Source organism: Clinocottus analis, unplaced genomic scaffold (genome assembly GCF_023055335.1).
Source record: "Clinocottus analis isolate CAN_PGR_092001 unplaced genomic scaffold, fCliAna1.0.p SCAF_3, whole genome shotgun sequence".
Classification (NCBI taxonomy): domain Eukaryota; kingdom Metazoa; phylum Chordata; class Actinopteri; order Perciformes; family Cottidae; genus Clinocottus; species Clinocottus analis.
The window spans coordinates 15,774,700-15,801,972 of record NW_027176042.1 but is presented as its reverse complement, the minus strand read 5'-3'; the positions used below and the strand labels follow the sequence as shown (position 1 = coordinate 15,801,972).

The 27,273-nt window shown below is 40.7% G+C and overlaps 4 protein-coding genes across 5 annotated transcripts; 3 read left to right on the top strand and 1 right to left on the bottom strand.

Annotated features, from left to right (window-relative positions):
- The first annotated feature begins 232 nt into the window (after positions 1-232).
- On the top strand, positions 233-8,292 carry twf2 (twinfilin-2). The gene is made up of 9 exons (XM_068593544.1): positions 233-575; positions 3,283-3,461; positions 4,188-4,283; positions 4,397-4,501; positions 4,617-4,631; positions 4,819-4,944; positions 5,080-5,230; positions 7,108-7,229; positions 7,604-8,292. Exons 1-9 carry the CDS (start codon positions 479-481, stop codon positions 7,769-7,771), a joined length of 1,059 nt encoding a protein of 352 aa, XP_068449645.1. The 5' UTR covers positions 233-478; the 3' UTR covers positions 7,772-8,292.
- Positions 8,293-11,747: 3,455 nt separating this feature from the next.
- Positions 11,748-14,553, top strand: cisha (cytokine inducible SH2-containing protein a). Its single transcript, XM_068594963.1, has 4 exons — positions 11,748-12,225; positions 12,535-12,599; positions 13,145-13,308; positions 13,517-14,553. Exons 2-4 carry the CDS (start codon positions 12,580-12,582, stop codon positions 14,011-14,013), a joined length of 681 nt encoding a protein of 226 aa, XP_068451064.1. The 5' UTR covers positions 11,748-12,225; positions 12,535-12,579; the 3' UTR covers positions 14,014-14,553.
- Positions 14,364-21,622, bottom strand: hemk1 (HemK methyltransferase family member 1). 2 transcript variants are annotated; one of them, XM_068594960.1, is made up of 11 exons: positions 21,341-21,622; positions 18,708-18,881; positions 18,506-18,597; positions 18,325-18,418; positions 18,089-18,226; positions 16,477-16,541; positions 16,304-16,353; positions 16,115-16,220; positions 15,800-15,895; positions 15,445-15,555; positions 14,364-15,201 (listed from the first exon to the last, which is right to left on the bottom strand). In XM_068594960.1, the coding sequence occupies exons 1-11, from the start codon at positions 21,401-21,403 to the stop codon at positions 15,138-15,140; spliced, it is 1,053 nt and encodes a 350-aa protein (XP_068451061.1). In that variant the 5' UTR covers positions 21,404-21,622; the 3' UTR covers positions 14,364-15,137. The 2 variants fall into 2 exon arrangements, with proteins under 2 accessions (XP_068451061.1, XP_068451062.1); XM_068594961.1 differs by lacking the exon at positions 16,304-16,353 and having other exon boundaries at positions 16,115-16,171.
- Positions 21,623-22,116: 494 nt separating this feature from the next.
- On the top strand, positions 22,117-27,085 carry nprl2 (NPR2 like, GATOR1 complex subunit). Its single transcript, XM_068595283.1, has 11 exons — positions 22,117-22,515; positions 24,165-24,256; positions 24,364-24,532; positions 24,651-24,759; positions 24,969-25,105; positions 25,377-25,474; positions 25,803-25,839; positions 26,018-26,111; positions 26,196-26,313; positions 26,424-26,566; positions 26,648-27,085. The coding sequence occupies exons 1-11, from the start codon at positions 22,435-22,437 to the stop codon at positions 26,713-26,715; spliced, it is 1,146 nt and encodes a 381-aa protein (XP_068451384.1). The 5' UTR covers positions 22,117-22,434; the 3' UTR covers positions 26,716-27,085.
- The last annotated feature ends 188 nt before the right edge of the window (positions 27,086-27,273 follow it).

Here is a 27,273-nt window from a genome sequence, read left to right as displayed (position 1 = left end):
ACAGTACAGCCAACATGAATTGTTCTCGTCTCAGAAATTCGTAATTAGGTTTGCAGGTCAAAGCCTCTCCCTCAGCTCCTGCTGTGTTTTGTTGGGGGTGTCACAGCCCAGTGCCGGCCAGTCAGTCATTGAGAGCTAAATTTGGGAGAGAGGTGATCGGGTTCCCTGTCTGTGTGCACATGATACTGTCCTAGTTACTTGAGCGATGCCCCTGGACACACTGTCACAGTCTTTCAGCAAGTCCAGACACACTCAGCGATCCTCTTCTCCAGCAGTCAGAGCTGCACTTAGTCGCGTCATCTGAAGTGAAGGAAGGTTTTCCTCAACAGGTTCCTCAGGTTGGACTTCAGTGTCTCTTGGCTGGACTCTGCATATTTGGGGCCCGTTGCTGTGGAGCTCCCGTCTTGTCCGTTTCGTCTTCTGTCTTTTTGCACCCCTGCTGCACTGCTTGGCGGGAGGAAGAGACTGCTGACCCGCCATGTTTCTCGCACTCGTGGTGACCCAGGAGCTGAGGGACTTCCTGGCCAGAGCAAGAGGTGGAGCAGTGCGCCTCATCAAGGTGCGCATCCAAGATGGTGAGTGACCCGAGATGGTGGAGCGGAGCAGTCCAACGTGGGGATGATTGGGTCTCAGTGGGATGTAAGAGATGCATCATCCATGATATTAGGTGTTGTGTTTCAGTATGTTTTAAAGTGCCTATTTGTTTTCAAGCGTGCGTTGACTGATTTGAGTCTGATGAAGAAGGAAAAAAACATCTTGCACAATCTGTTGGGCAACGCTCCAGAACTTGTCCTGTTACAAATTCACATTGAACAAATCACTGTGAAATGCAAAAACACGTTCCTGTGCCTTTGCTAATCTTAGTCAAGGAGCTTGTATTCCCTTTTTTTTACTTGTTTCATTTGAAGGATATTTAGGGGTGATTGTATTCAGTGTTCACAGGGCGAAACCAAGCAAAGAAATCATGACAAATACACAGTTTTGTGTAAGATATAGTTTGATTTTATTCATTCATCATTTGTTGACCCCTCGGATTTTTAAGAGTCCTTGTGGGAAACCACTACTTTATAATTTCATATACAGAACATGAAACAGTGGCGTCCAGAGACTCAAAACGTTTTCAGACCAGTCATGTCCCTTTTTCCATGAGCTGTAAACTCTTTGTTCTTCAACCATAGACCTGAGACCCTCACAATGTGTCACAGGATGATTATAGAAAATATTAAAATATCAAATAATGTTTATTTTTAAGTATATTTTTTAACCTTTGCCTTTTTTTCTTGTCAAAATAAAGTTATATTTTACATTTAAAACGTATTCTCATGAAACTAAAAATAATCACTGCAATGTATCCCCAGTTTGTGCCTTATGTAACCGTAACAAAGCTACCACTTAACAATAATTGTTCATCCATTTTGACGAATCTTTTAAATAGTGTGCTAATTAATACCTTTGTGGCTTTGTGACTGACTTGAGTGACATGAGAAGTGTCAGGAAAATAGTCGCACACTCATAGACGGTGCAAAAAATATTTGAGAATTGACCAATGTTCCACCGTGACAGTCTTTTGAAAACAGTCACGTCGAAACGTTGGTAGATTATGAAGTATGTTTTGCACCGTGGCTACGAGTGTGTGACTATGTTCCTCTACACTTGTGCGTCACCTCTCCAACACACTCATCCTAAAAACATGAACTGTGGCTTAACTGAAAAACAATTTAGATGTCTCATTGTTTTCGTGTGAGTAAGAATCGCGTCGAGGCATCACAGGCTTTGTATTCCGGGGCCACAAACCCAAAACAAAGTTGCTAAACCCCTGCTATGGGCTTTATCGAACTTCTGGGAAAAGAGGATTGTGGCAGCTGTGTGAGAGCAGACACCAGTGTGTCAGCTGATCAGTGAACGCTGGTCAGTGAGGCAACAGGTCTCTAGGTAGCAGAAGATTATGAAAGTGGAACAATATGTTCACGAGGTGTTCATGTCTTGTTTTGGTATGTGACACGTTAATCTGGCTCGTGACAGATGCATTCTGGGGCTATCTTTGTGAGCTGTGCCTCTTCTATTAAATATGTAGTCTCATATTTGAAGTATTGATGTCAACAGAGATAAGCTTGGCGCTACAGGGACGTGCTGTCGCAAAGCAAAAAGACCGTCAGGCCTGTTTTATTTCCTCGCTGCAGCCCTGTGGTCTTTCCAGGCGTCACTTGGCTATTTCGAGCAAAGTATGACGCGACCGGGCTTGCTCTCTGCTGCCCATGACACTTATGTTCGCTTCAATGTCAAAAGAGAAACAAGATCATTCTGGTCAATTTCATCACCACTGGCTTTGGCATGCCACTTGGTTTCCTCTCACCAAACTGGTGAACCTGTGATTTTATATTATTATTCTAAACATGAAGGAAAGACGGAACCCTGAAATGAGACATTTAGATAAAGTCTAATACTAATACAGACCTATTAAACAGTGAGTGAGAGAGAATGACTGATGGAAAGTACGTGTGTATGTCCGTGTGCGTGTGCAGAGCTGGAATGTGTTGTGGCTCATAATAGCAACAAGCCCCAAGAGATGGTCAGGAAATCCCCCTGCACCCCACAAGGACATCAGACTTCTGTGTGTCTTTGGTGATTTCTAAGCTCACAGAGTTTGGGTTTTCTTGCTTGGTTTTGTTGATTCCATGAAGAGATGTATGAACCTGTTCCTGTCAAGGCAGTCAGTTATGGGTTAGGTATTCCCCGCAGCACATGGAGCAAGCAGTGAGACCTCATGGACCAAGACGTTCAGTCGGATTTCATGGGTTTACATAAGAAGTGGTGCCGAAACAAACAATCCAAAAATTAATCCGAAAATATTTTCATAATCAACCAAAAATGCCAAACTTCTCTGTTTTGTGAACAAGCTAAATTGACTACTGCAAACCAACAAATCCAAGATATTTCAAGTTTCCCCCTCAGACTTAAGAACAATTAAAACAACTTTACTATTTCCTATTTTACTATTTGCTGACATTTTATAGACCAAGACATTCCTCTTTTAATGGATACAATAATCTGCTCTTTAGTCCAAATTAACATCATTTTTAGTCGCAGCTGTATTTGTATTTGGTAGTTTGTATTTGAATGCCACAACATAAATGTATATTGTAAGTTATGTATACTGTATTTAGACATATGAATACTGTACTTAGGACTCAGCTAACGTGCCTTTAAGTGTCAATGTGCTCTGTAAAGGGCGTGCTGTATATAGGGGGTAAGTTATGTGATGGGTGCTGCTCTGACTTTCAGAGCAGCTGGTGCTGGGAGCCTACAAGGAGCCTGAAAAGAGCTGGGACCAGGATTATGATCACTTCCTGCTTCCTCTCCTGGACGACCAGGAGCCCTGTTACATCCTATACCGCCTCGACTCCCAGAATGCACAGGGCTACGAGTGGCTCTTCATATCGTGGTCTCCTGACCAGTCTCCAGTGAGTCGTGCCATATATTCTTCGTTCAGCAGCACATACTAAAGCTTCATACACACATTGCTGTTGATAACGAAAGCTTCAAATTTAGACATTTTAAAGAAATGCTTCCACCAAATTAGCAAAGATCACACGATCCTGACTTTCAGCCCCTACCTAGACCCTGGTGTTTTTCGAAGAACAAAAAAAATCCTGCACTCTTTTGATCACTTTCACTTACTTTGTTAACTTGGTCCTCAAAAATCATACATGAAAACAGCATCAGTACCATATGTGTGTTTAAACATAGCCAAGGGAAAACTACTGACATGCTCCAGCAGCTTCTCCCAAGATCCATACAAATGAATGCGGTGATTATGAACACAACCGTACTGGCATCAGCTGTAGAAAACCCCTAATTATAAACCAGTGTTATAAATAACTAGAATAGCCTTTCTGCATAAAAAATACATTATCTTCTCCTATGTAATGCTAATACGTTTGGACTTTTCTTGAGCAAGAACTTGAAGGCAGGACTTTTAATAACTGGAAAACTGTTGCGTTTTTTGTTTTTTTTACCATAAGATTGCGTATTTTATTAATTTAATTAAACATTACTTGATATACTTCCTCCACCACTGAGTGTTACTTAGCATTAGCATTTCAGTCTTCTGTCACCTGAATACAGTGTCCACCTGACAGAAACATAAATACAAACAGTTTGTATATTTTCCCCTCGGTTGTCTGCAGGTGAAACAGAAGATGTTGTATGCTGCCACCCGTGCCACAGTGAAGAAAGAGTTTGGCGGTGGCCATTTGAAGTATGAGATGTTCGGCACAGCAGAGGTCAGACATTTTCAAATTCATTAGATTTTACCGTGAAAGATGCGATGACATGTTTTCGAGGTGTTTTTCCTGTTCTGCCTGTAAAGGGCCTTCTTTTTTGCTTGAAACACTAGGAGGACGTCTGTTTGCTGGGCTACCACCATCATGTGTCATCCTGCTCAGGTCCTGCCCCGCTCACGTTAGCCGAGCAGGAGCTCCAGAGGATCAAAATCTCAGAGGTGAGAGGTCAACACGCCCTCAGCATTATCGTTGTATGTGCTAAGGTCTGTTTGTGTGTGTAATATAACTCCCTTTATTTAAAGTGTAACGTATTGTTGTGGTTTTCTTTTCCAGGGCCGAGTTAAACAGGTATGTTAATGCATTTTCTTACTATTTATTTTTTATATGAATTCAGATGTCCTAGGTAAATGGGGATCTAGTCATCTATTGGTTTGCACAAGTAATTATTTACATTCTGGATCTTTCTTTTTGTGTCTGTGGCGTGTGTCTGTGTGTGCGTCTGTGCACGTCTGTGTGTGCTTGGTGCCCCCTGCAGGTGACGACAGAGATAAACGTGGATAGTAAGCACCAGACACTTCAGGGCCTGACTTTCCCACTGCAGGAAACAGCCAAGAGAGCCCTGCAGCAACTTGCCCAAAAACGCATCAACTACATACAATTGGTGAGTCAAAGGAGTTGTTCTACGACTGAGCTTTCTCCGAAAGGATTATGTTACAATCCATGTTGATACAAACTGCTGAGGTTTTACTTTGAGAGGAAAGCATCCTGTATTGTGTGCATTATTACTGTGTTTCAGAGATTGGATGTAGAGAAGGAGACAATCGAGCTGGTTCATTCCAACCCGACAGAAACTCGTGATTTGCCCCGCAGAGTTCCCGTAGACACTCCTCGATACCACTTCTTCCTTTACAAACACTCCCACGAAGGAGACTACCTGGAATCTGTCGGTATGTCACTGATTTCTAATACTTTGATAATCGTCTACTTCTCATCTGTACAAGATGCACAGGAAGGCATCACACATCTTTACACCTGCACTGCAGATGCTGAGAGAAAGAGACATTATATTGATGTTTTAATGCATAAAATATATAAGTTGGTTCCTTTTGTGACCCCTTAAGCAATATACCCTTTTCTTAAGATTTCTTATTGGATTTAACTCGAGAAATGATGAAGGCCTCTGCAAATAACAAGGTAATACAGACGTTAAGTCAGCAGCCAAGTGCTGTCCTTTCATATTTACACCATTTCAAGCTCTTACAGCCCGTCACACTCAACTACTCTACTGCTGACATCAGTCGGTCCTGAGGGTTCAGGGTTTGAGGATCGGGCCAATTTAGGAAACGACAACATGGTGCTCAGGGAATCGACTGCACTTTCACTTCGTAGTTATGAGGCATCAGTGGATGTCACTGACATAGGTCTGCTATGCCCGAACAACAATGAAGAAGGCCTCCAAATAGCGCAACTAAAACATGACCCTAAAAAATTTCAAAAATGTGTTGCATGCAGGCTATACAAAAAGCTTCTTTTGTGAAAGGCTGCTTCACTTGTGGCACGTGAAGGACATAAACTGGAGGAACACTGCCTCCAGTAGAAACTCGGTTCACTCGTGCAATATCTATTAAACTGTTCAATATCAATATTTCCTTTGTGCAATAATGGAGATTCAACGGTGTGGTTATATTTTGCTTTTTAACAGTTTAATAATTCATCATATTTTTATGAACGCTTCTTTTGAGTATGATAATTTGTTCAATGACAGTTTGCTATATTTACTACCTATTCTTTTTTTAAACTTATTTATTACTTTTCAAAGTAAGTAAGTACATATAAAATGATATGAAAGGATTGTCACTGTCTATTCATTTTCATCAACATAGATCCCATTTGTTTTTGACTGGATGAAAATAATTGTTAAACCTGTGCAAGATAGGTACATCATTTGTTTTAATGGACGACCGAATGGCGAGTAAAATGGGAACGAATCCCCATTTAAATCCTTAAATGGGGCTGCCGCGAGGAATTGTGGGGTGGCATCGTCTTCTTTCCTTTGCTAAAGGAAGCTCCGATTATCCTATGCTAAAGGACTAAGAAATGAAGCATTAAAGCATCTTTTTTTTTTTTTTAGCATTTAGATCATTCAAACCGCTTTCATCATGGTGGCCACTTAAATACTTCCAGGTCATTTTACTTAGTTAGGAACCTTCCGAAGCAAAAAGGGCTTTTTGACTGCAGCCCGAGTCCATATGCTCACTGTCTCTCTCCCTTCTTACAGCTGATGTCCACCCTGGACCACCTCTAGCACACCACAGCACATATTACACACGTCCATGCACTGCTGTCATTCGCTGACATTGCTTATCTGCACACTCTATCGTTCTTCGGATTCAAACATTGTTTAATACGTTGAGTTTAATTCGATTTATGACCTTGGAGTCCTGCTCGTAACGTCTCGATGTGATCTCTAGGCAAGACAACCCCAGGTTGCATGAATATTGCTTGAATGTTAGTTAGTCCTGATGGGCAGGTGGCGTCTTGCTTGGTAGCCCCTGCCATCAGTGTATGAATGAGTGTAAATGGGTGAATGACGACATGTAGTGTTAAAGTACTTTCTGTGCTTAGAAGTCTAGAAAAGCGCCGTGAAAGTACAGTTCATTTACCATGAAGATGTGAAAGTATCTAATAAGTCATGTAATCATTGTCACCCTCCAGATCAGTCTTTGTGCCTTTGGGGGTTTTTGTCCCCAGATTTCAAACCACCACATAAACATTGATATACTTAGAAATGCTTATGAATCGTCTTCTATTCCCCTGTCTGCAGTGTTCATATACTCCATGCCTGGATACAGCTGTAGCATTAAGGAGCGGATGTTGTATTCCAGCTGCAAGAGTCGACTACTGGAGGATGTGGAGAAAGATTACTCTTTGGAAATTGCTAAAAAGGTAATTAATGGTCAGAAAATTACACAACACAATTCTATGAAGGGTTGTGCCTACCAGTAAGAACACCGAGGTCATGTTTTCAGTTTATTTTTATTTTAAAGACTGATTTCTGTGTTTTCTTTGACTCAATATTTTTAAATTTGACTATTTTTTTGCTCTGCATAAATTAGTAGATAAAGGATCATCACCAGAATTGTTCTTTTAGTCGTGTGAAGAGGCTTTGACACAGACCTTCATGTTGTCAATAGTTTTTACGGAAACTATAACTGAACAATATATATATATGATGTTATTTATTTTCAGTCTAAAATCCAAGCTCTTCATTTCATTCACCTGCATGCTTTTTTGAAATATTTTTGTGCATCTATGTGCAGTTGGAGATCGATAACGGAGACGAACTGACAGACGAGTTCCTGTATGATGAGGTCCATCCCAAGCAGCACGCTCACAAACAGGCCTTCGCTAAGCCCCGCGGCCCAGCCGGGAAAAGGGGACATAAGCGCCTCATTAAAGCGACAGGAGAGACCTTGCAGAAGAGTTAGAGGGAAACGCGTTTCTCCGAGTGGAGTCTGCAGTTCCAGCCCTCCTTATTTCCCCTCATCAGGCCCAGAGGGACGAACACAGTGACGGTTGCCCTCTGTTGTTTGTGTGAAATACTGAAATACTTGTGCTGTATAACTAATATGTTTTTGAAGGAAAATATGCTAATAAATCATCTGACTCTCCCACAGACAAATCAAGTCTTACATGCAAATATATATATATATTTGTTCAAAAGTTTATTGATAACGTCCTCCATTTAAAAAAGAGTCGGGCTGGAACCCTGGCAGATGGCCTTGTTATTGTGAAGCTAATGTGTCTGTTTCTTCCATACCTATAAAAAAAAAAGGTCTGCAGACAACAATACAATTGATGTATAAAGAATTGTACATGCTTAGTCAGATTTTTCACTCATGTCTGGCCTTCAATACAAGTTTTGTACCAATAATGTTTGTAAGACAATATGAAAGGAAATTCCAAATAAATTGTGTTTATACTGTGGTATTAGAACTTCTTGGTACAGATTTGTGTGTTTTAATCAAGCAGGGAATATTTAATGCATGGAAATACTTTTGTTACATGCCTGAAAATGTGCGACATGGATGAATGTAGTGTTGATGGCCCTGAACATGGAGTAATAATCAACTGGTGGTTTTAAATTAGACCAATGGCCGTATATTTAAGCATCCAGATGACAGCTGCCTCTTGTCACGGCAGTGAGGTTGCGATGTTTGAAAGACAACACTGTGTTGATTCCACTGCATGGAAATCAATTCAGCAGGAGTTCTGGCCAGTGAAGTGTCAGAATGCAGAGCAAGTACTCGTGCAACCATCGTCAAACAACAAATCAAAACTTGAGTTACAAGATCCCTTCTCATAACTGTTAACAACTCTCTTAATGCAGAACCACTTTTTTCCAAGTTGCTTGGGAGGTCATCTCAGCTGCTGGATCAGCGTGTGTACATATGGTTAACTTCTTCCACATGCCTATGCAAAGCCTGCTCGGAACAAGGCTGCTTTTTTTGACCGGTACTAACCATGTGCACACGCACGGCAGGGGCTGCTCTCTCTTAGTCCCTTTGTCAACTAATTGGCCATAAGTGTCTTGGTCGACTTAAACGATCTTAAACTGATTAGTTGTATTCATGGGCAATAAAACAATTGGGAATGGTAGTGCTCAAGTCATTACTGAAACTAAACTAATAGTCCACAGCCATGCTTGGAGCGCCGTGAGACTGATCAATAACATGTATTTTAGTTGCTAGTTTAAGGCAATTAAAGCTTTTCTCAGAATCTTTTGGAAAGCTCCCATTTTCTTTCCTTGAAGTTGAAAGAGAACAACGGTTATGCATTGTCCTACAAACCAATCCACTTAACAATTCAATACATTTTGACATGACATTTCATTTAGCTGACGCTTTTATCTAAAGCGACTTACATTTTTGCTCTATAAACCGTAGACACAGCAACGGGGAATAATTTGCAGTATGTAGTGTTTTCACAGAGGGATAAATAAGTAAAAGATCAGTATGTGGGTTGGATTGGAGGCACTGTTGGGCTGTAATAATGGAATTAAATGTTTTGAAGAATATTTTATCAAGCAAGGGTTTTCTGTTATAAAGAAAATGGCCTTGATGGAAACACAACCAATATGGTGGTGAATTACTAGATTTTGTAAAAAATAATTACAATAATAACTTGGTCTATAAACAATAAATATTCCTTACCTGTATTTATACATTTTGACACATGGGAATGTGTTTTAGTTACAAGAGAGTTCTACTTGTTACATGTGCATGTTAGGAGAAGATTTGGTTATAGGGCCTCTGCATTGATGCACAATACATGTTGCTGTACTCAGAGGACACAAGGGTTGACTGAGCCAAACACAGGCTGTCTAATTCACATACTTTTCAAAATATGTGAAAAGACAAAACCAGCAACAAACCCTGAGATAAACAGCATGAAGCCCATGTATGTATTTTAGGAATTGTGGCCACTGCTTAGAAGATAAAAGCTGATATAACAAAACATGTCCATTTCAGGCCTGCCTTTGTTTGCCTACAGAGTTCTCAGTAGTGCAGAAAAAATGCAAATCCCAGAATGGAGTTTGTTTTGTATTTCAAAACGGATCACCTGCACACTAATGTCATTTTGTAATAAAAGCAAACAATTGTTCATTGGCATATTAACCTCAAATTCATAATGACATCAAGCTTTTTCATAAATGGGAACTGCAGTTCAGAGTAGTTTCTAAAAGTTCAAACAAGAGCTGAAAGGATTTGTCAATAACTCAATTAGTTCATCATAAATCAACAATATACGTTGATCAATTGATCATTTAAGTAACTGGCGAAAATGTTCACTGGCTGCTTTTGTGAGTATACTGCTCGATCGGACAAAATAAGACGTCACTAATAAGACGCCCCTTTGGACTCTGGGAACTTTTGCTATCTGTTGAGTCATCAATTAATATAGAAAATTAAATTGTAATGCATATAATCATTTGATCATTTGAATATAATCATTTGATTTAGCCTTACTCCAAATACATTGGTTTTTCCAGGAATACAATTTTCTTCCTCTTCAACTTGGTTTTAACACAATGACCTTCTTACAAGTAGTGCTTAGCAAATGTTGAATAATACTGACATGTAAGGTAGACCTCACTGGGGACATGGAGCTGAAACGGTAGTAGGCTATAAATTATGTTTCTTTTCATCTTTTAATTCTTGGAAATTTCTCTGCCTTACTCATAAAATGTTCTATGCAAACTGTCCCCATCTGCAGTTGGGCTCATAAACAAAGCTTGGGGCCCCCACTGAGACGACTTTTACACCGGACAATAAATTACAGTTACACATGCATAACTCTACTCTAAATACTTGTTACTGTAATAACCTGTCTTAACATAATATTTGTTGGTTTGTTTGTATATATTTTCATATTTCTAAATGATGTATTTTACTATAGCATTATTGTTATGCACCAAAGCCAAATTCCTTGTATGTCTAACATGACAATAAACCGTTTCTAACTCTCTTCTCTCTTGGCAAAACTGCCTTTTCTTAATTCAGTCTACACCTTCAGACAATATTCAGTTGGAGAGGCTTCTACTGCATTTAAACACCACATTCAGGGAATCTTTTCTTTCTTTATGGTTTCTCCCCTGTCTGTCAGTTCCTGTTGCAATGCTCTGGATTTGATGATTGTAAACTGACTGCAAGTTGCTCAGGTTTAACAAAAGAGAATACACTATCGGTACAATCTCGTTCAAATAACACTAATGACACTCTTTTTCATCCTTAACTGAAAAAAATCAGATTTGTTCATTCGGCAAAGAGAGAGAGATGAAATACAAGTCCACGAAACTTCTTAGGAAAAAACGAATTTCAGGATTTCTTGGAAAACACGTTTAGTTTTGGCTATTGAGGATCAGCAGGCTCTCATATGGCTATGATTATAATACAGCATAGTTTCATGTGCTTCTTTGAGTCCAATGTACCGCGTGCAGCGTGTGTCTTCATTGATTTGCGTCTCTCAGATCCATATGCTCAAATCACATGGTGTTGTTGTGAGACAGCTCACACTGCAGTTGGAATAAGTATTTTTCCCACCTGGAACGACACGGTGTCGTAAATCCAGCATCGGTATTAAACAGCGGCCTATAATTTGAGATAACATACAGATATTTCCTAGATAGATTCCCTCGAAAACAAACATCTGGAAAGATTGTGAACCGGAATACGATTTTACATTCTGAACCTCAGACAGCATTAACTTCAATAAATCAAGAAGACCAAATCGTGAGCAACATGACATTTTCTGTGGCGTAACAGTTAACCCGTTTGTTTTTTTTGTTGTTGTTGCTTATTGTCACAATAACAACTTGCTTTCTCGAGCGTAATTACTCCGACAAAACCTCCGAGAAAACCTCTCGCCGTGTTTTTTTTTTTCTTCCACCAGGATCAAGGGAAATCTATATTACTGGAAACAGCCAGAGTGCATTCCTATTATCTTTAATGTCGAGGCGGTGAATTCCCAGAAAGAAGACTGTCAGGGCCGCCCGGCGGGGCGGAGTCAAGCTCTGCGATTATTCCTGGAAAGCAGATAGGGAGAAGCGGCCGCGCGATTCCTGGGAGCGAGCGTTCGGTTCAGCGAAGGCAGGAGCCGGCGGCGGACGACCGGGGGAGAGAGACGAGTCCCTAAAACACGAGTCGGAAAACATGACGAGGCTCGACGCGGTTTAATCCCGAGAATTGAGCGTTAAAAAAAACAAAAAAAAAACGTTTTAACCAGCAAAGACGCCAAAAAAACAAACACACACAGACAAAAAACCCACTGTCTTTTCTCAGCGCGAGACAAGCGGCGGTGGTTGGTGAGGAATGGGAGTTGGTGCGGCCGGTGTGACGTCAGAGCCGCCGGTGCTGTTCTCAGAATAGACTTCTAGGAAATGGTAATTTTTAAAAGCCGAGCCTTTACACTCGGTCCTTCACACATTTCGGAGACCATTCTAGTGACAACACACTCCAACCCGCTGCTCAGGAGATTTTTACGTTTTAAACGTCTTGTGTTCATTTTTTTGTACGTGAAGATTTTGTATCCGGTGTTTTTATATAAACTACAGGAACAAACCCGTACTGGATATACAGCGCTCTTTTACTGTCCGACTCGTATCTTACCGATGTTAAAGGACATTGTGTCGCTAAATTGTTTTTTATTTCTTTAGAGCTCAGTCTCTATATGTGTTCCTTAATTTTTGAAGGAGAATTGCTGACTGGATCTTAGCCCAGAGGACTCAAGAAATAGCATGATTCTTTGTGTACCAGGGTGAGTTGACTTTTCTTTGTTTGTGCGTGTTCGCGTCTATAGTCTGCGTGAAGAACAAATCCATTATATCTGTTAAAGTACTCCACTCTTAATTAGTGTTATCTTTCACGTCTTTAAATTAGATTTTTAATTATCCATGTTTTTCCTAAAGGGGGGTGTTTCTAAATCAAGTCTAACTAAATACAAAGACATTTTGCACTGATGATAAAACATAATCAGAAACGTCTTAATACTAATAGAAGTAATTGTACTGTACATTTTGTATTTAACATGTATTTAAGCCTAACGGTGGTCAAATTGTTCATTTCAATGACAAAACACAAGAAACACAAAATCCGTAGAAATTACAAAAATATTATTACTAAATTGTAAATAAGACCAACTATTTGCCCTTTGTCTGGTTCTCAAGTTAAAACTTGATTGTGAAGTGAATGTCTTCCTCTTTAGCAATAAACACTGAACAATGACGTGGATCTTGCGTTGATATGGAAGAGAAAAGCCCTCTCTTGCTGTTTTTTAAACCATATTTTCCATTTTATTTTTAGTCCGAGAGCTCCTCTACCCGCTGCTCCGTCCACTGAAACCCCGCGGGGTATGCGGGCGGGAACTGTACCTTCCACCCCATGCCTTCAAAGCACCCCTCCACTGTGGGACCCCACAAAGGACCTACGGGCAATTGCAAGCAACTTCTGCTATCTAGAAAACTCAGGTACAGTAAAAAAGTGTTTCACATTGGCATCTATACAAGCAAATACGATTCTTGGAAATTCGCAAACTGTTCCGGCACATTTTATCTTCTGCTGGAAGGGATTTGGTTAAATGGCTTAATTGTGGACTGCCAACTGTAAAATGAAGCATTGTACAGTGAAAGAACAGACTGTTCTGAGTGACTAACATTCAGGAATCTGTGTGTGTAGGATGGTACTGGGGAGCTGTAACTGCAGCTCAGGCCCACGCTGCGCTTCAAGAGGCATCTGAAGGAGCGTTTTTGGTGCGAGATAGCAGCCACCCTCTGTACATGCTGACCCTCTCGGTCAGGACTGCACGCGGCCCCACCAGTATACGGATCCAGTACAGCGGCGCCCAGTTTTTGCTTGACTCCAGCTCACCGGCCCGGCCCAGCCTGTCGTCCTTCCCCAACGTGCCCAGCCTTGTGCAGCACTACATGGGACCAGAGAGGAAAGCAGAGGAAGGGAAGGTGGTGGAGGACGCTCCTTCGAAACCCTCTCAGCAGACAATTCAGGAGACATCTGTGGTATTAAAATTGAAGCGGGCTGTGTTCAAGCCCCAGGGTCTCCCCTCTTTACAGCACCTCACACGCCTCGTCATTAACAGACACTCTGACTGCCCCGACCAGCTACCACTCCCGAGGCCTCTGCTGCGTTACATACAGGACTATCCCTTCAAGGTATAAGGGGTCCCTCGAGTTTATTATTACGGCCTAAAGGAAAAAAAAAACTGTCAAACAGGTCCTCAAAAGACTGCTGCGCAAGCAATTGGAGGCCAGACATGAAAATACTGGACACAGGGTCATGCCTTTGCTGAAATGTGCACAAGTTCAGTAAATGCTGACGTGCCTGCTTTCAGACTGAATTTGACCGAGTGATGAAGTACGAGAGAAGAAGACGACGGCGACTTGTGAGAAAATCTCTGTACTGTAATCCTTTATTTCATGATGGATGTGGAAATTGTCCATATCTGTATTACCATAATCAGTTCTGGAAGTACAAACTGTTCCTACGAAGTACACTGATTCCATTGAGACATCTTTTACGCCATTTTATTTTTCTCAGTAAAGCATTTTTTCTACCTTTTACATGTGTACATTTTTCTATTAAAATAACCAATTGGAGTCCAACTTGCTGTCCTTAAAATCATTTTCTCTATTCCACTGTGCGTGTTACTCACAGGAAAAGGAGAAGTGCTGTCCATCATCATCATCATCATCTTTATTTAACGCCACATGATGACTTGCTCTTGTGACACTTGTTACGAAATATTTTCTGCTTCAAATCACCTTTGAAACACAAAGACTTTGAGCTTTAAGTGTGCAAGAGATGCGGATTGTGTGAGGAAGTAAAGGCCATATTGTGTCTGTGGGTGGGTGTTTGTGTGTGCGTGTGTGTTTTTGCTCAACAATGCATACAGCCTGCATCTGACTCAGCGAGTGGACGAGCGAAGGGGAGGACCGTTCATCAGCGGATTCACAGAACTGCTGAATGCTTCCTGGGAGGAGGGTGAGATTCTAAGAGGGAGGGTTCTAAGAAAAGCCTCAGTAATTACCTTCGGCTTTCAGCCTGCTTTTGTGCCACCTCGCACACAGTTTTTTTTTTTTTTTCTTAATGTGGCGCAGGATGTGATCACAAATGTTACCAGATTAAAAGTACAACCGTGACATGAAAATGATTTGACCCTCTGAAAATGGTGAATTTTGAGTAATGAAATCGGTGCGGCCGCGTGCTCGGCGACTCAGTGGGGGTAGGGGAGCCGACACTGTGTCGACCTGGGCTAAAGCCAGAGTAATAGGATCTCAGTTTCTCAATCCAGATCCAGCTTGTGGTCCTTGTTCGACTTCTTTTTCTGAAGGATGCAAAATCGTGGCCTAACAAACAAAACAAAAAAAAAACAGACTCTGAATTTGGGCTTGAAAAGCAAAACGAGTACAAAGCAGGGGTGTAGTGAGCCTAATTATGTGATTACATGAAGCGTTTAAAATTATGGCCTTGCACTTTAAATCCAAAACATTGACGGGGAACATCAAGAACAAAGTACAGGTTAAATGCTGACAAACTGGTTAAACAACACCAAGGCGGAAGACATGTAGGCTGAGAGGCTCCAAACAGACCTGCCGGTGATGTCGTGCCGTGTCTCCACATAACGCATCTCTTCCACATTCACCTCCACCCAGCGTCGAATGAGCGGGGGGTGTCTGGGATCCACCTCTAAGTAAACACGTCTGTTATTCACCAGAAAGAGAACACATAATGGAATTAAAATGGATTATCAACCGGACAGAATTATTAGAAGCGACCACGGCATGTCACTGGAACTGTTTTCATGGGAAGCCTTTTTAAAAACTTAACCCATTAAAGGTGCAACACGAGACGTCTGTTTTTCTCTTTTTGGAGACAAGCCGCAGCCAGTGGGAATTAAACCCAGGTGTGTGTGTGTGTGTGTGTGTGTGTGTGTGTGTTTCTCACCCATAATTTGATAGAATCTGAGGAGCCAGAGTCAAAATCTGTTTGATTACTTTCATGCCGTCTTCACCTCCATCTAAAGCAGCATGGTCTTCAAACCTTGGCCCAGAGTAATCCATAAATCACTTAAATACATACATTTGATGTCGCATATTTTCAAAAACAAAATACACTGATGCACCGATGCAAATGTATTTTTGGGTCGGACTTAGTGTTTTGGTGACCCTCAAACAAATGTAAAATTTAGCAAATACAATTTTGATTGATTAAAAAAAAAGAGAAGAAAATTGATGAACAAGCTGAATGTGTTTTACTCACAGAAATATTTCCGGTTCCAACGTGGTCATATCCTCTGAGAACAGGTATGGCGGGTTACTGACCAACATTGAGACATGGCGACAAAGCCTTAACACAGTTTCTGCATCTGCAAAACACCAAACACAACTTTTTATTAGCAATATGTTAAGGAGCATTTACAGCTATCTGCAAAGCATTGCTTTCACTTACCTTTCATTACATCTAAACGATGGATATGTAATCTGTCCTGAAGCCCCAACCTGCAGAAAACAATCCTTCATCAGACCTTCAATAAAAATCATTTATTGCAAGTCTTTAACAACACTAAAAGTAAATCAATAAGGACATTTACAACTTGCTTACGTGTGCTCTGGTACAATTACCTTAACGCATTCTCTCCTGTTAAATCCACCGCATCCTGGCTTTGATCCAGCGCAGTAACTTTGAGCTTGTGAAAGAGAAACAAACACAGCAATTAAAAGTGATGTTTACTGTTTGGGTACAACTACCCTGGGGAAAATAGTCTATTTCTCGGCAAGGCAGTTTTACAATCTGTTAAAAGTGTAGAAAGAAAAATAAACAGACATAGCTAAACTTAAGACAGGATAGTAGAAAGCTTGTTCGGTTCTGCAGTGAGCTGACACCATACACTGTGCTTTAAGAGATGAAGACAACCGTACTGCAAAGCTCTTTTACTCAGCCATGTGTATCTATTCTACAGCTGTTACTAATGAGGTTTGTCCTCGTCAATTATCTACTGATTTTTTTTACATCACACTATAAAAGTATTCCATGAAGCGATTCATTATTTATTGCTTAAAATGTAAAAACCACCTGTAAACAAAACATAATTACTTGAATAGTCTGAACCAGCAGCATAAAACCCACAATGTGAAGTATTAAGTGAAGTAATAACTTATAAGGATAAGAAACTGAGAAACTACTTTGAAAGGGACAACAGCCAGTGTTTAGTTTTGTACTTATCACAATTGTAATTAACACATTCCCTCTGAACTTTCTGATGACTTGACTGCTTAATCATTTCAGTACTTAAAATAACAAACAAAGAGTTTACAGCCGTGCTAAATGTTGAAGGGGAACTCCAGATTTTACACAGTAAAGTCTGTTTACAGGTCTTGGGAAGGACTATATGGGAAACATTTGTGTAATGCCTTTCATGGCTACAGAGACTAAAAATCAGAAAAAGGAAAAACATCTGGGGGTGTGGTGTTAGAAAAAGTGAGCTCAGCTTTGCCAGACATCTGAAGCCGGCTCCTCATCTCTGTTCGAGGCGTCATTAGCCCCGACTATCATAACACACCCAAATCTCCAAATGGAATGCCAGTGGTTGCATTGCATTGTGGGTAATATAGGCACCAGGTTTTAACAAGAAAGAATGATACGTGGAATTACAAAAAAACTTGAGAAAGTTATAGGAGTGCAATGTAAATTGTTGGAGTATTCTTTTAATGTCAGCATTGCAAAATGCTCACAATGACATGCTTAGGATTAGCTAATCTAAATTAAACTTAATATTAGTTCACTCTGTTAGCATTTTAACATTTGCGAATTATAACTAAACACAAAGTACAGCTAAGTCCTATTAATATCTGGCACCAGATTAAATGTCAGGATGAATCTGAATAATTTTGGAGACCCCCTGAGGGGAACATGAATGTCTATACAATAAATTAATTGAATAGTTGTTTTCACTCAAAACCACAAATGTCAACATCAATCGAAGAAAAGTCACGAATGACGAACTCATTCGGATAATTCATCTGGGGACCGTAAGTACAACATGTGGTACATCTATCAGATGCAGAGATGGTAAAAAAGTGAGGACCATGAACATGTGTACCAAATTTCATGGTAATCCGACATCCAACAGATGCTTTAGCTTGGACCAACGTGTTGGATTGATGGACCCACGCTGCCGTTACCGGAGGCTAGCGTGGCTACGAATCTATTTGTTACAATAAACACAAACCTAACCTGAGGCAGACTCTTCAGCAGACTCAGAGAAATGGCACCAGAGCCACATCCCACTTCCAAGCATGTATGCTGGGCGTCTGCACCAGCTCCAGTGCCGGGCTTCATCTCCAGATCAGTGAGCACGAGTTCAACCAACTCCTGCACCAACACACAGAGAAAACACTGCTTTGGTCATGTGTGATTGATCGATGGGATTTCACTGTACGTATGAGTGCCATGTTTTTCTCCCATTCAACCTCAGTTTCAGGTCTTGGTATGAACACAGGGGGTCTCATCTTCAGTGTCAGATCTCTGAAGTCCCACTCCTCAATCACATACTGCACAGGCATTCTGCATCAAACACACACATTGATGAGTATTCTCAATGAAAGAAAACATTGGAGTACTTATTTATATGGAGGGGTAGAAACTTTATACCTGGAGAGGCGTCTAGAGCAGAGCTTCCACATTTGCTCTGTTTTTTCTGGGCTTAGAAACTGTGATAACGTCCCCTGCTCTAGACCTTCCATCTGAATCATGTCATGTGAGAAAAGGAAGGTATGTTTTTAAACGTCAATGTGTCAATTAAGACATTACCTTCTCAGGCATTGTTGAAAGAGCTCAATTAATTTCCACTCACAGTTTTAGCCCCCAGCAGGTAAGCGATGATGTAGAGGCTGGAGTGGTCGGGTTCCATCACGCCTCTCTCCGCAAAGTGATTCTTCCATAAATCCACAGCCTGAAGTGCTGTGATCCGGCCTGCAGGTATGGCTGGAGCGCTGCATGTATGCACCACACGGGAGTCCAAAAGTCCCTAAAAGATTAAAGGGAGCTTCTAAATAACCACAAATAAACATCAATTGTGTTTTCCAGCTGTTTTTGACTCCTCCTTGAGAAAATCCCTATCACACTTTAAGTGACTCCAGGAAGTCATATTTATCAATGGCAGATCAAATGAATTGTGTGAGATTATTAGATATACCGCAACACTCTTAATTCAATCCCATACAAGACTGCATGATTCTCAGCAGTGTTTCTAATTATGCGTCTCTCTAAATGGATTTCTGTTAGATGACAGGGCAACGAGGATAATTTGTTCCGAGTGAGCCTACAAAATATTTGTGGCCCAGAGCTTCTTTTCATTAAAAACAGAATACCCGCCACCACTCCAGCCAGTTCCTAACATTCATGTCTGCATCACCTGACCTTCTGTTCTCACATATTTACTTTGTTTCCATTTCCCTTATCAGCAGCAGATTTATCCACAGAGAGGGTAATTATTCATAGCAGTGATCACATGTATGTTGGCATCGAATTAATATCATTGTGATGAATATTATAAGCAATATTAGCGTTTATTGTATTATGTGAATTGTTCGTCTTTTGGGGGAACTAAATATGTGGATAAATGGACTAGGGATGACTCAAATTGCTTTCTAACACAAGTCCATCTATCCAAGCTCCTTACCCTATCTCTAAGGCTGAGCCCGGCCACCCTACGGAAGCTCATTTCAGCGGCTTGTATACGCGACTTTGTTCTTTCGGTCACGACCCAGGGTTCATAACCATAGGTGAGGATTGGAACGTAGACCGACCATTAATGAAGAGCTTCGCCTTCTGACTCAGCTCCCTCTTCACCAGGACGGACCAGTACAGCGCCTGTTTTACTGCTGCAGCCACACTGATCCGCCTGTCGATCTCTCGCTCCACCTTACCCTCACTTGTGAACAAGACCCCGAGATACTTGAACTCCGTCACTTGGGGCAGGCATTTTGTCCTCACCTGGAGGGAGCAATCCACCGGTTTCCGGCGGAGCACCATGGCCTCAGATTTGGAGGCACTTACTCTTTTCCCTGCCGCTTCACACTCGGCTGCAAAACGCCCCAGTGAATATTGGAGGTCACGGACCGAGGGGGCAAACAGGACCACATCATCTGCAAACAGCAGAGAGGCGATCCTAAGGCCCCCGAACCGGATTTCCTCCGCCGCGTGGCTGCGCCTAGAAATCCTGTCCTTCAAAGTCACGTACAGGACCGGTGATAAAGGGCAGCCCTGGCGGAGGCCAACACCCACAAGGAACATGTCTGACTTATTACCAAGGATACGAACACAGCTCCTACTACAGGCATACAGAGAACGGATAGCCGGTGCCAACAGGTCCGGCACCCTATACACCCGCAGAACCCCCCACAAAAACCCCTGAGGGACCCGGTCGAAAGCCTTATGCAAGTCCACAAAGCACATGTAGGCTGGTTGGGCAAACTCTCAGGACCCCTCCAGTAGTCTTGCGAGGGTAAAGAGCTGGCCCACTGTTCCACGACCGACACGGAATCCGCACTGCTCTTCTTGTTTCCGAGGTTCGACAAGCGGTCGGAGCCTCCTTTCCAGCACCCTGGCATAAGCTTTCCCCGGGAGGTTGAGCAGTGTGTTTCCACAATAGTTTGAGCACTCTCTCCGTTCCCCGTTCTTGAAGATGGGAACCGCCACCCCGGTCTGGCAGTCCATGGGCACTGTTCCCGACCCCCATGCGAGAGTGAAAAGGCATGTTAACCAAAACAGCTCAACAAAGTCCAGCGCTTTCAGCATCTCAGGGCGGATCTCATCCACCCCTGGCACTTTGCCACCAAGGAGCTTTTTAGCTACCTTAGTGACCTCTGCGAGGGATATGGGTGCACCCACCCCAAAGTCTTCAGGCGCTGCCCTGTTTGGACCTTGGTAAAGAGAACTTTTATCTTTGACAGTTGCTACTTTTGGGTTCAAGCTTGTAGTGTTGTGTTTATGAGCTACTGCAAAACCTCTGGGTTTCAACGGTTAGTCAAAGTAAATTTTTGAGACATATAATTAAGTTCCATGAACTTGAGGTGGGCATTTGTAATTGATTTATAAAATATGATGTATATATTCATCAATATTGAATAATTAGTTGTAGCCATTCATACATTTAGGATATACATGGAATCTGGTCCCTTTAAATATTAAAAAAGGGGACAATTATTAGCTGGCTGCCATACTTATTTCATACAAATGGGACCCTCCTTTATTTAGTTTCGTTTTGGAGATGTCCCTTCTGGAGCCTAAATTAAATATTATCTTTGGTTCAGAAACAATTAAAAACCGTGGCAGTAACCAACATTCAGTAAGAGACATTGCAAAAGGTTTGTATCTATGTATTTTTACCAACCTGTTTAACTCCACTGTGCTAAAGTATAATTCATCGTTACAGAGAGGACTCTCTGAAAATCACAACAAAAATAAAGGTGACAGTTAAGTTACCTTTGGTCCAACAATCCTGCACCCAAAGCTTCGGTAGCCTGCACTCAGAAATAACCTCCACATGATCAAGCTAAACGGACACGCTACACTCTATTTACATCATTATTCGTACTTCGTTTTACAGGGACGCATCGTTTGTGTGGCCATCTTTTGGTATTGGTTATCCTATATCTACACTTTCTCGGTCATGAGTACCATTTGAACCACCTTATATGGACATTAAGCTAGATTCTCTGTCGCCCACGGTAAGCTAGTAGATAATGTTGTCGATAGTATTTCCAACACATGGCGCAGCGTTTGACATGACACAAGTCTCCACACGCTGCGCACACTGCGCAGCACTGACCCCTGTGAATAGTGTTGCCTTTAAGGACTATCGAATATATGACTTCTTTAGCAGGTAGCTGCCGAAAAAAACAAGCAAAGAGGTGACAATTGTTGAAACTTGAAACGTTTATACATTGCTTAGGTTGAGATGATATAAATTGTGTGAACAACTGACAGTAAATCGATGTTTGAAACTGTCAGTCAATGTATAAACCTCAAACTGAAGTAGATATAATATCATCTTAAATACAATATCCTCGCATAGTAATACAACTACAGATTCAGCACATATGTCGAAAAAAAGATTTCGTGCTGTTATTATTTTTTGTTTGTTTAAAAAATAGACACGTCCTCCATTGTCTGCGTAGTATTTACGTATAACTTCCGATATGTGATTGAGTAAATAACGAGGAGCTCGTGAATGTATCGGTATTGTTGTTCCGCAAAGTGAAGCGCATGAATGTGTCAAGTCGTAGAGAGTTGGTGGATAGTTTTCTACTAGGTTGACAGCATTTTTGTGAAAGTACAGCGACAGCACTTTAGTCCCGACGTTGGCCAGACGTGAGAACAGCTTCATGTATTTCACAGGAGGTCACGGGCTCGTTTTTCAACGTTGCAACGGGAAGCTAGCAGCTAGCTTCAGCTGCTAGCGAGCAGGCACATCAGGGTAGTCTCACACAGGAGGCTGTCATCTGAGACTGGTTAAAGTTGGTTAAGCTGAACATTTGGTACATATTTGTAGTAAGATTGTCCTAACAACAAGGTCTATGATGGGCATGACCTCTCGAATAGAGTGTATATTTTTTAGTGAGTTTCACCCCACCCTGGGTCCAAAGATAACATATCAGGTGAGTCAAAGTGTACAAATACTACTGTTTTAACAAGTGGAAAGATAATACACATGACCACAACTGCACTAAATATTACCGTAGCAACTACCAACATGGGTTGATTACCCCTATGATAGTAAAATTGTAGTCAAAAACATACAGTAACTTAATATGCTGTTTCTCATTTTGATAATTATGTGGAACACTTTTTGAATAGTATCCGAAGTTGCCAAAAATCTCAGTAAATAGTTTTTGGACTACTTGTTTAATGGAATTAAAATGAGAATATTTGATCTTAGCAGGCCCCTCTATATACACTGCATGGGCAAAAAAAATAAAAGAAATTCGCCACCAAAAAAAAGTCCCACACTAATATTTCGTTGCACCGCCTTTAGCTTTGATGACGTCACGCATTTGCTGTGGGATTGTTTCGATAAGCTTTTGCAATGTCACACCATTTATTTTCATCCAGTGTTGCATTATTTCTCACCAACATCTTGTATTGATGATGTTCGTGTCTGACCAGTGCGCAAAACCTTCTCCAGCACATCCCAAAGATTCTCAATGGGGTTAAGGTCTGGAATCCATGTGTGAAAACGATGTCTCATTCTCCCTGAACTACTCTTTCACAATTTAAGCCCGATGAATCCTGGCCTTGTCATCTTGGAACGTGCCCGTGCCATCAGGGAAGAAAAAAATCCATTAATTGAATAACCTGGTCATTCAGTAGATTCAGGAAGTCAGCTGAATTCAGTAGACTCAGGAAGTCAGCTGACTTCATTCTTTGAACACATGCTGTTGCTGAACCTAGACCTGACCAACTGCAGCAGCCCCAGATCATAGCACTGCCCCCACAAATTTGTACAGTAGGCACTAGGCATGGTGGGTGCATCACTTCATCTGCCTCTCTTCTTACCCTGATGCGTCCATCACTCTGGAACAGGGTAAATCTGGACTCATTAGACCAAATTGAAGCCTTTTTTTTCAGTTAGCCTCACTGATTAGTGGTTTTCTTGAGGCTACATAGCTGTTCAGTCCCAATCCCTTGAATTCCCTTCGCATTGTGCGTGTGAAAATGCTCTTACTTTCACTATTAAACATATCCCTGAGTTCGACTGTTTTTCTTCGATTTGATTTCACCAAACGTTTGAGTGATCGCCGGTCACAATCATTCAGGATTTTTTTTCCAGTCACATTTCTTCCTTGAGGATGATAGGTCCCCACTATCCCTCCAGTTTTTAATAATGCTTTGGGCAGTTCTTCACCCAATTTTAGTAGTTTCTGCAATTTTCTTAAATGTTTTCTCTGCTTGATGCATGCCAATGATTTGGCCTTTCACAAACAGACTAACATCTTTTCCACAACCACGGGATGTGTCTTTCGACATGCTTGTTTAAGAAATGAGAAGCAACTTATTGCACTAGTTGGGGTTAAATAACTTGTTGCCAGCTGAAAGATAATCGCCCATGCAGTAATTATCCAGTAAGAGGCTCGCACCTATTTGCTTAGTTAAATCCAGCTGGCGACTTTTTTTTATTTGTGTTGTATTGATTATGGAATTGCAAAGTACTTAATCTGCCTAAAGCTTGTTTATAGCATGCATTATGTTGTTATTATTATTATTATTATTATTATTATTATTATTATTATTATTATTATTATTACAGGTCCCAGAGGAATACATTTCAAGAGAGCTATTCGACACAGTTCAAGTTTATATCATCACCAAGCCAGAACTACAAAACAAATTGATAACAGTGTATGTATAATACTTCTTCCTATTTGCACAAATTAATTGTTATTTGCCTTTGTTGCTTTCTTCACTACCAAATTATCTTATTTGTTTTAAAAAAAATCTTTTTTCAGCACCGCCATGGGAAAAAAACTAATTGGATGTCCTGTGTGCATCGAGCATAAAAAGTACAGCAGAAACGCGCTCCTGTTTAACCTTGGCCTTGTTTGTGACGCCCAAACCAACACCTGTGCCCTTGAGCCCATTGTCAAGAAGTTGTCTGGGTACCTCACAACTCTGGAGGTTGTGTATTATGCATTTTCATAATAGTACTTGTGACTATATTGCTCTGATGTTTGCATAGTTTTCAGTAATAAGAAATCTTAGAGATGATCTTAAATTTGTTTGCCTTGTTTTGCAGCTGGAGAGTGGCTTTATATCCAATGAGGAGAGCAAGCAGAAACTTTTACCCATTATGTCAACCTTGTTAGAAGAACTTAATGCCACAGGAGCCTGCACCTTACCCATAGGTATATTTTGTGTTTTACTATGTATATTCCAGTTTTATCTTTGTCAAACAGCCATCTATTTCTTTAAAATACACGCTGAATTGAGCACTAACGTTCATGGTTTGACATGAAAAAAAAAACATTTTGGTGGCAACAAGTATTAATTGTAAGCCAAGCTGAATTGTAAGTAATTTGTATTTACTTTTTTTCTGTTCTTTATTTGTTTTTAGACGAGTCCAACACCATCCATCTAAAGCTGATCCAGCTGCGAAAGGACCCCCCGATTGTTCAGGAGTATGATGTGCCTGTCTTCACCCAGTGCAAAGACCATTTTATCAAATCTCAGTGGGATCTCACCACTCAACAAGTAGGCCTTTTGACACATACCAAGGGATGTTGTGATAAGATATGCCACAATTCTAGGAAGTGGTGAAAGATTAGTGATTAAAGGACTTATCAGCAGTACATGAAGTGAACACCAATATTTTATGGATGAAAATGAGTCATTCGTGCCATTTAACGGTACAACAATTTGAAATTGATAGAACAAAGTAGTTTATAGAAATCATATTAATCGAGCAATTTAGGACATTGTGTTTAGTACAAGCCAATAATGTTCCACTTTATATTTACTGCAGATCCTGCCCTATATTGATGGATTTAGACACATCCAGAAAATCTCTGCTGAAGCTGATGTAGAGCTGAATCTTGTTCGCATTGCGGTGCAGAATCTTCTGTGAGTACATTTCAGTCAGAAAAGGGCAACACACACCAGCGGCGACTGATGTGCTTCAAAACACCCGCATTCATTGTTTTTTGTGTACAGTGAGCCCGAGGGTTTATCCATACGAACACATCATGACCAACCAGGATCCTATTTATGACTGCCAGCAGCAATTTTATTATTACATTTGATGTGTGTGTGTGTGTGTGTGTGTGTGTGTGTGTGTGTGTGTGTGTGTGTGTGTGTGTGTGTGTGTGTGTGTGTGCACGCACACGTGTTGTAAGACTTTTATTTCCGAACAAAATAAAAAAGATGCTGAAAACCTCCTTTTCCTTCACAGGTATTATGGTGTTGTGACCTTGGTGTCAATATTTCAGGTATGGTGTTACTATTTCTGATTTTATGCCACTGAGATTAAATATACTAATACCGCAATCTCTTTAAACATTTAAAAAAATATATATTTACATTTTTTTTCCTAACGGCAGTCTAATTCTGTGTCATAACAATTTAAGGGTTTGTTAAGTTTCGTGATGGTCTTTTACCTCCTTCCAGTACTCTAATGTGTATTGCACCACCCCGAAAGTTCAGAGCATCATTGATGATAAATCCATTCAGGAGGAGTGCCTCAACTATGTCACTAAGCAAGGTAAATAAGGGACATGATGGTTGAACATTAGTGATATTCATGTATTTTCATTTTTGAAGAATTCATTGTTTGGTTGTCTTTCAGGTCAAAAGCGTGCCAGTCTGAGAGATGTGTTCCAGCTGTACTGTGGTCTGAGTCCAGGAACCACCGTCCGAGACCTTTGTTCTCGCTACTCGCAGCAACTTCAAAGGGTTGACGAGAGGTTGTTCGTCAATCACCTTATCAGTTCCTGAAAATACTTAATGACTCCTGAAAAGTTAGGTCAGAGTGACCTTTATTTACTTTGATGTCATGTCATGTGTTGCTTTTCAGGAGGCTGATCCAATTTGGCCTCATGAAGTCTCTTATTCGAAGGCTACAAAAATATCCAGTGAAGGTGATCCGTGATGAAAGAAGCAGGTTGCCTCGACTCTTTACCGGCTGTCATAGTTATGATGAGATCTGCTGCAAAACAGGCAGGTTTCTCTCTGTTTGTTGAGTAAAAATAACAATGATAGGTAGGAAACAAATCTGCTGACAGTGTCTTCACTTTACAGGGATCAGTTACCAGGAACTGGACGAACGTTTGGAAAATGATCCCAACATCGTGGTGTGCTGGAAGTGACATGAATCTTTAAACGGACTGAAACACACAGAGATGCCTCAACCAATGATGCCTTTTTGTTATATTGGTGTGTTTTGGTTTTACAAATATCCTTATCAAGAATTTGCATTCTGTTTAGGTCAAGTGAAGGTGGTTATATTTATTGATATTGTACAAAAGAGAATTAGTAATTAATAAAAGAGATTTCACAATGTATCAGTTTGTTAAAACACAGGGCATACAAATCGAGAATTTTCCATTTTATTTAATTTTCTAACCTCTACAAAAATTGCCTCAGATTGATACAGAATTAGATTAAGAAGATCTTTTTGTATCAGACTGAAAAAAAATCTAACTAAAACACTACAATAAGAGACATAGTCAACATTTTATTTATTTTTTCACTTCTATAATTGTAAGGTATCTGTACTCAACTTGTATTATAATGTTGCCAGTTGCTTTACAAATCAAGCTTTTGCATACACAATATATGTTAAGATAGATAATGTGTTGAATGCATTTTTATACACCACCCTTATTATTGTAATATTTGTCATACTTTAAGAAGCACCGCCCCCC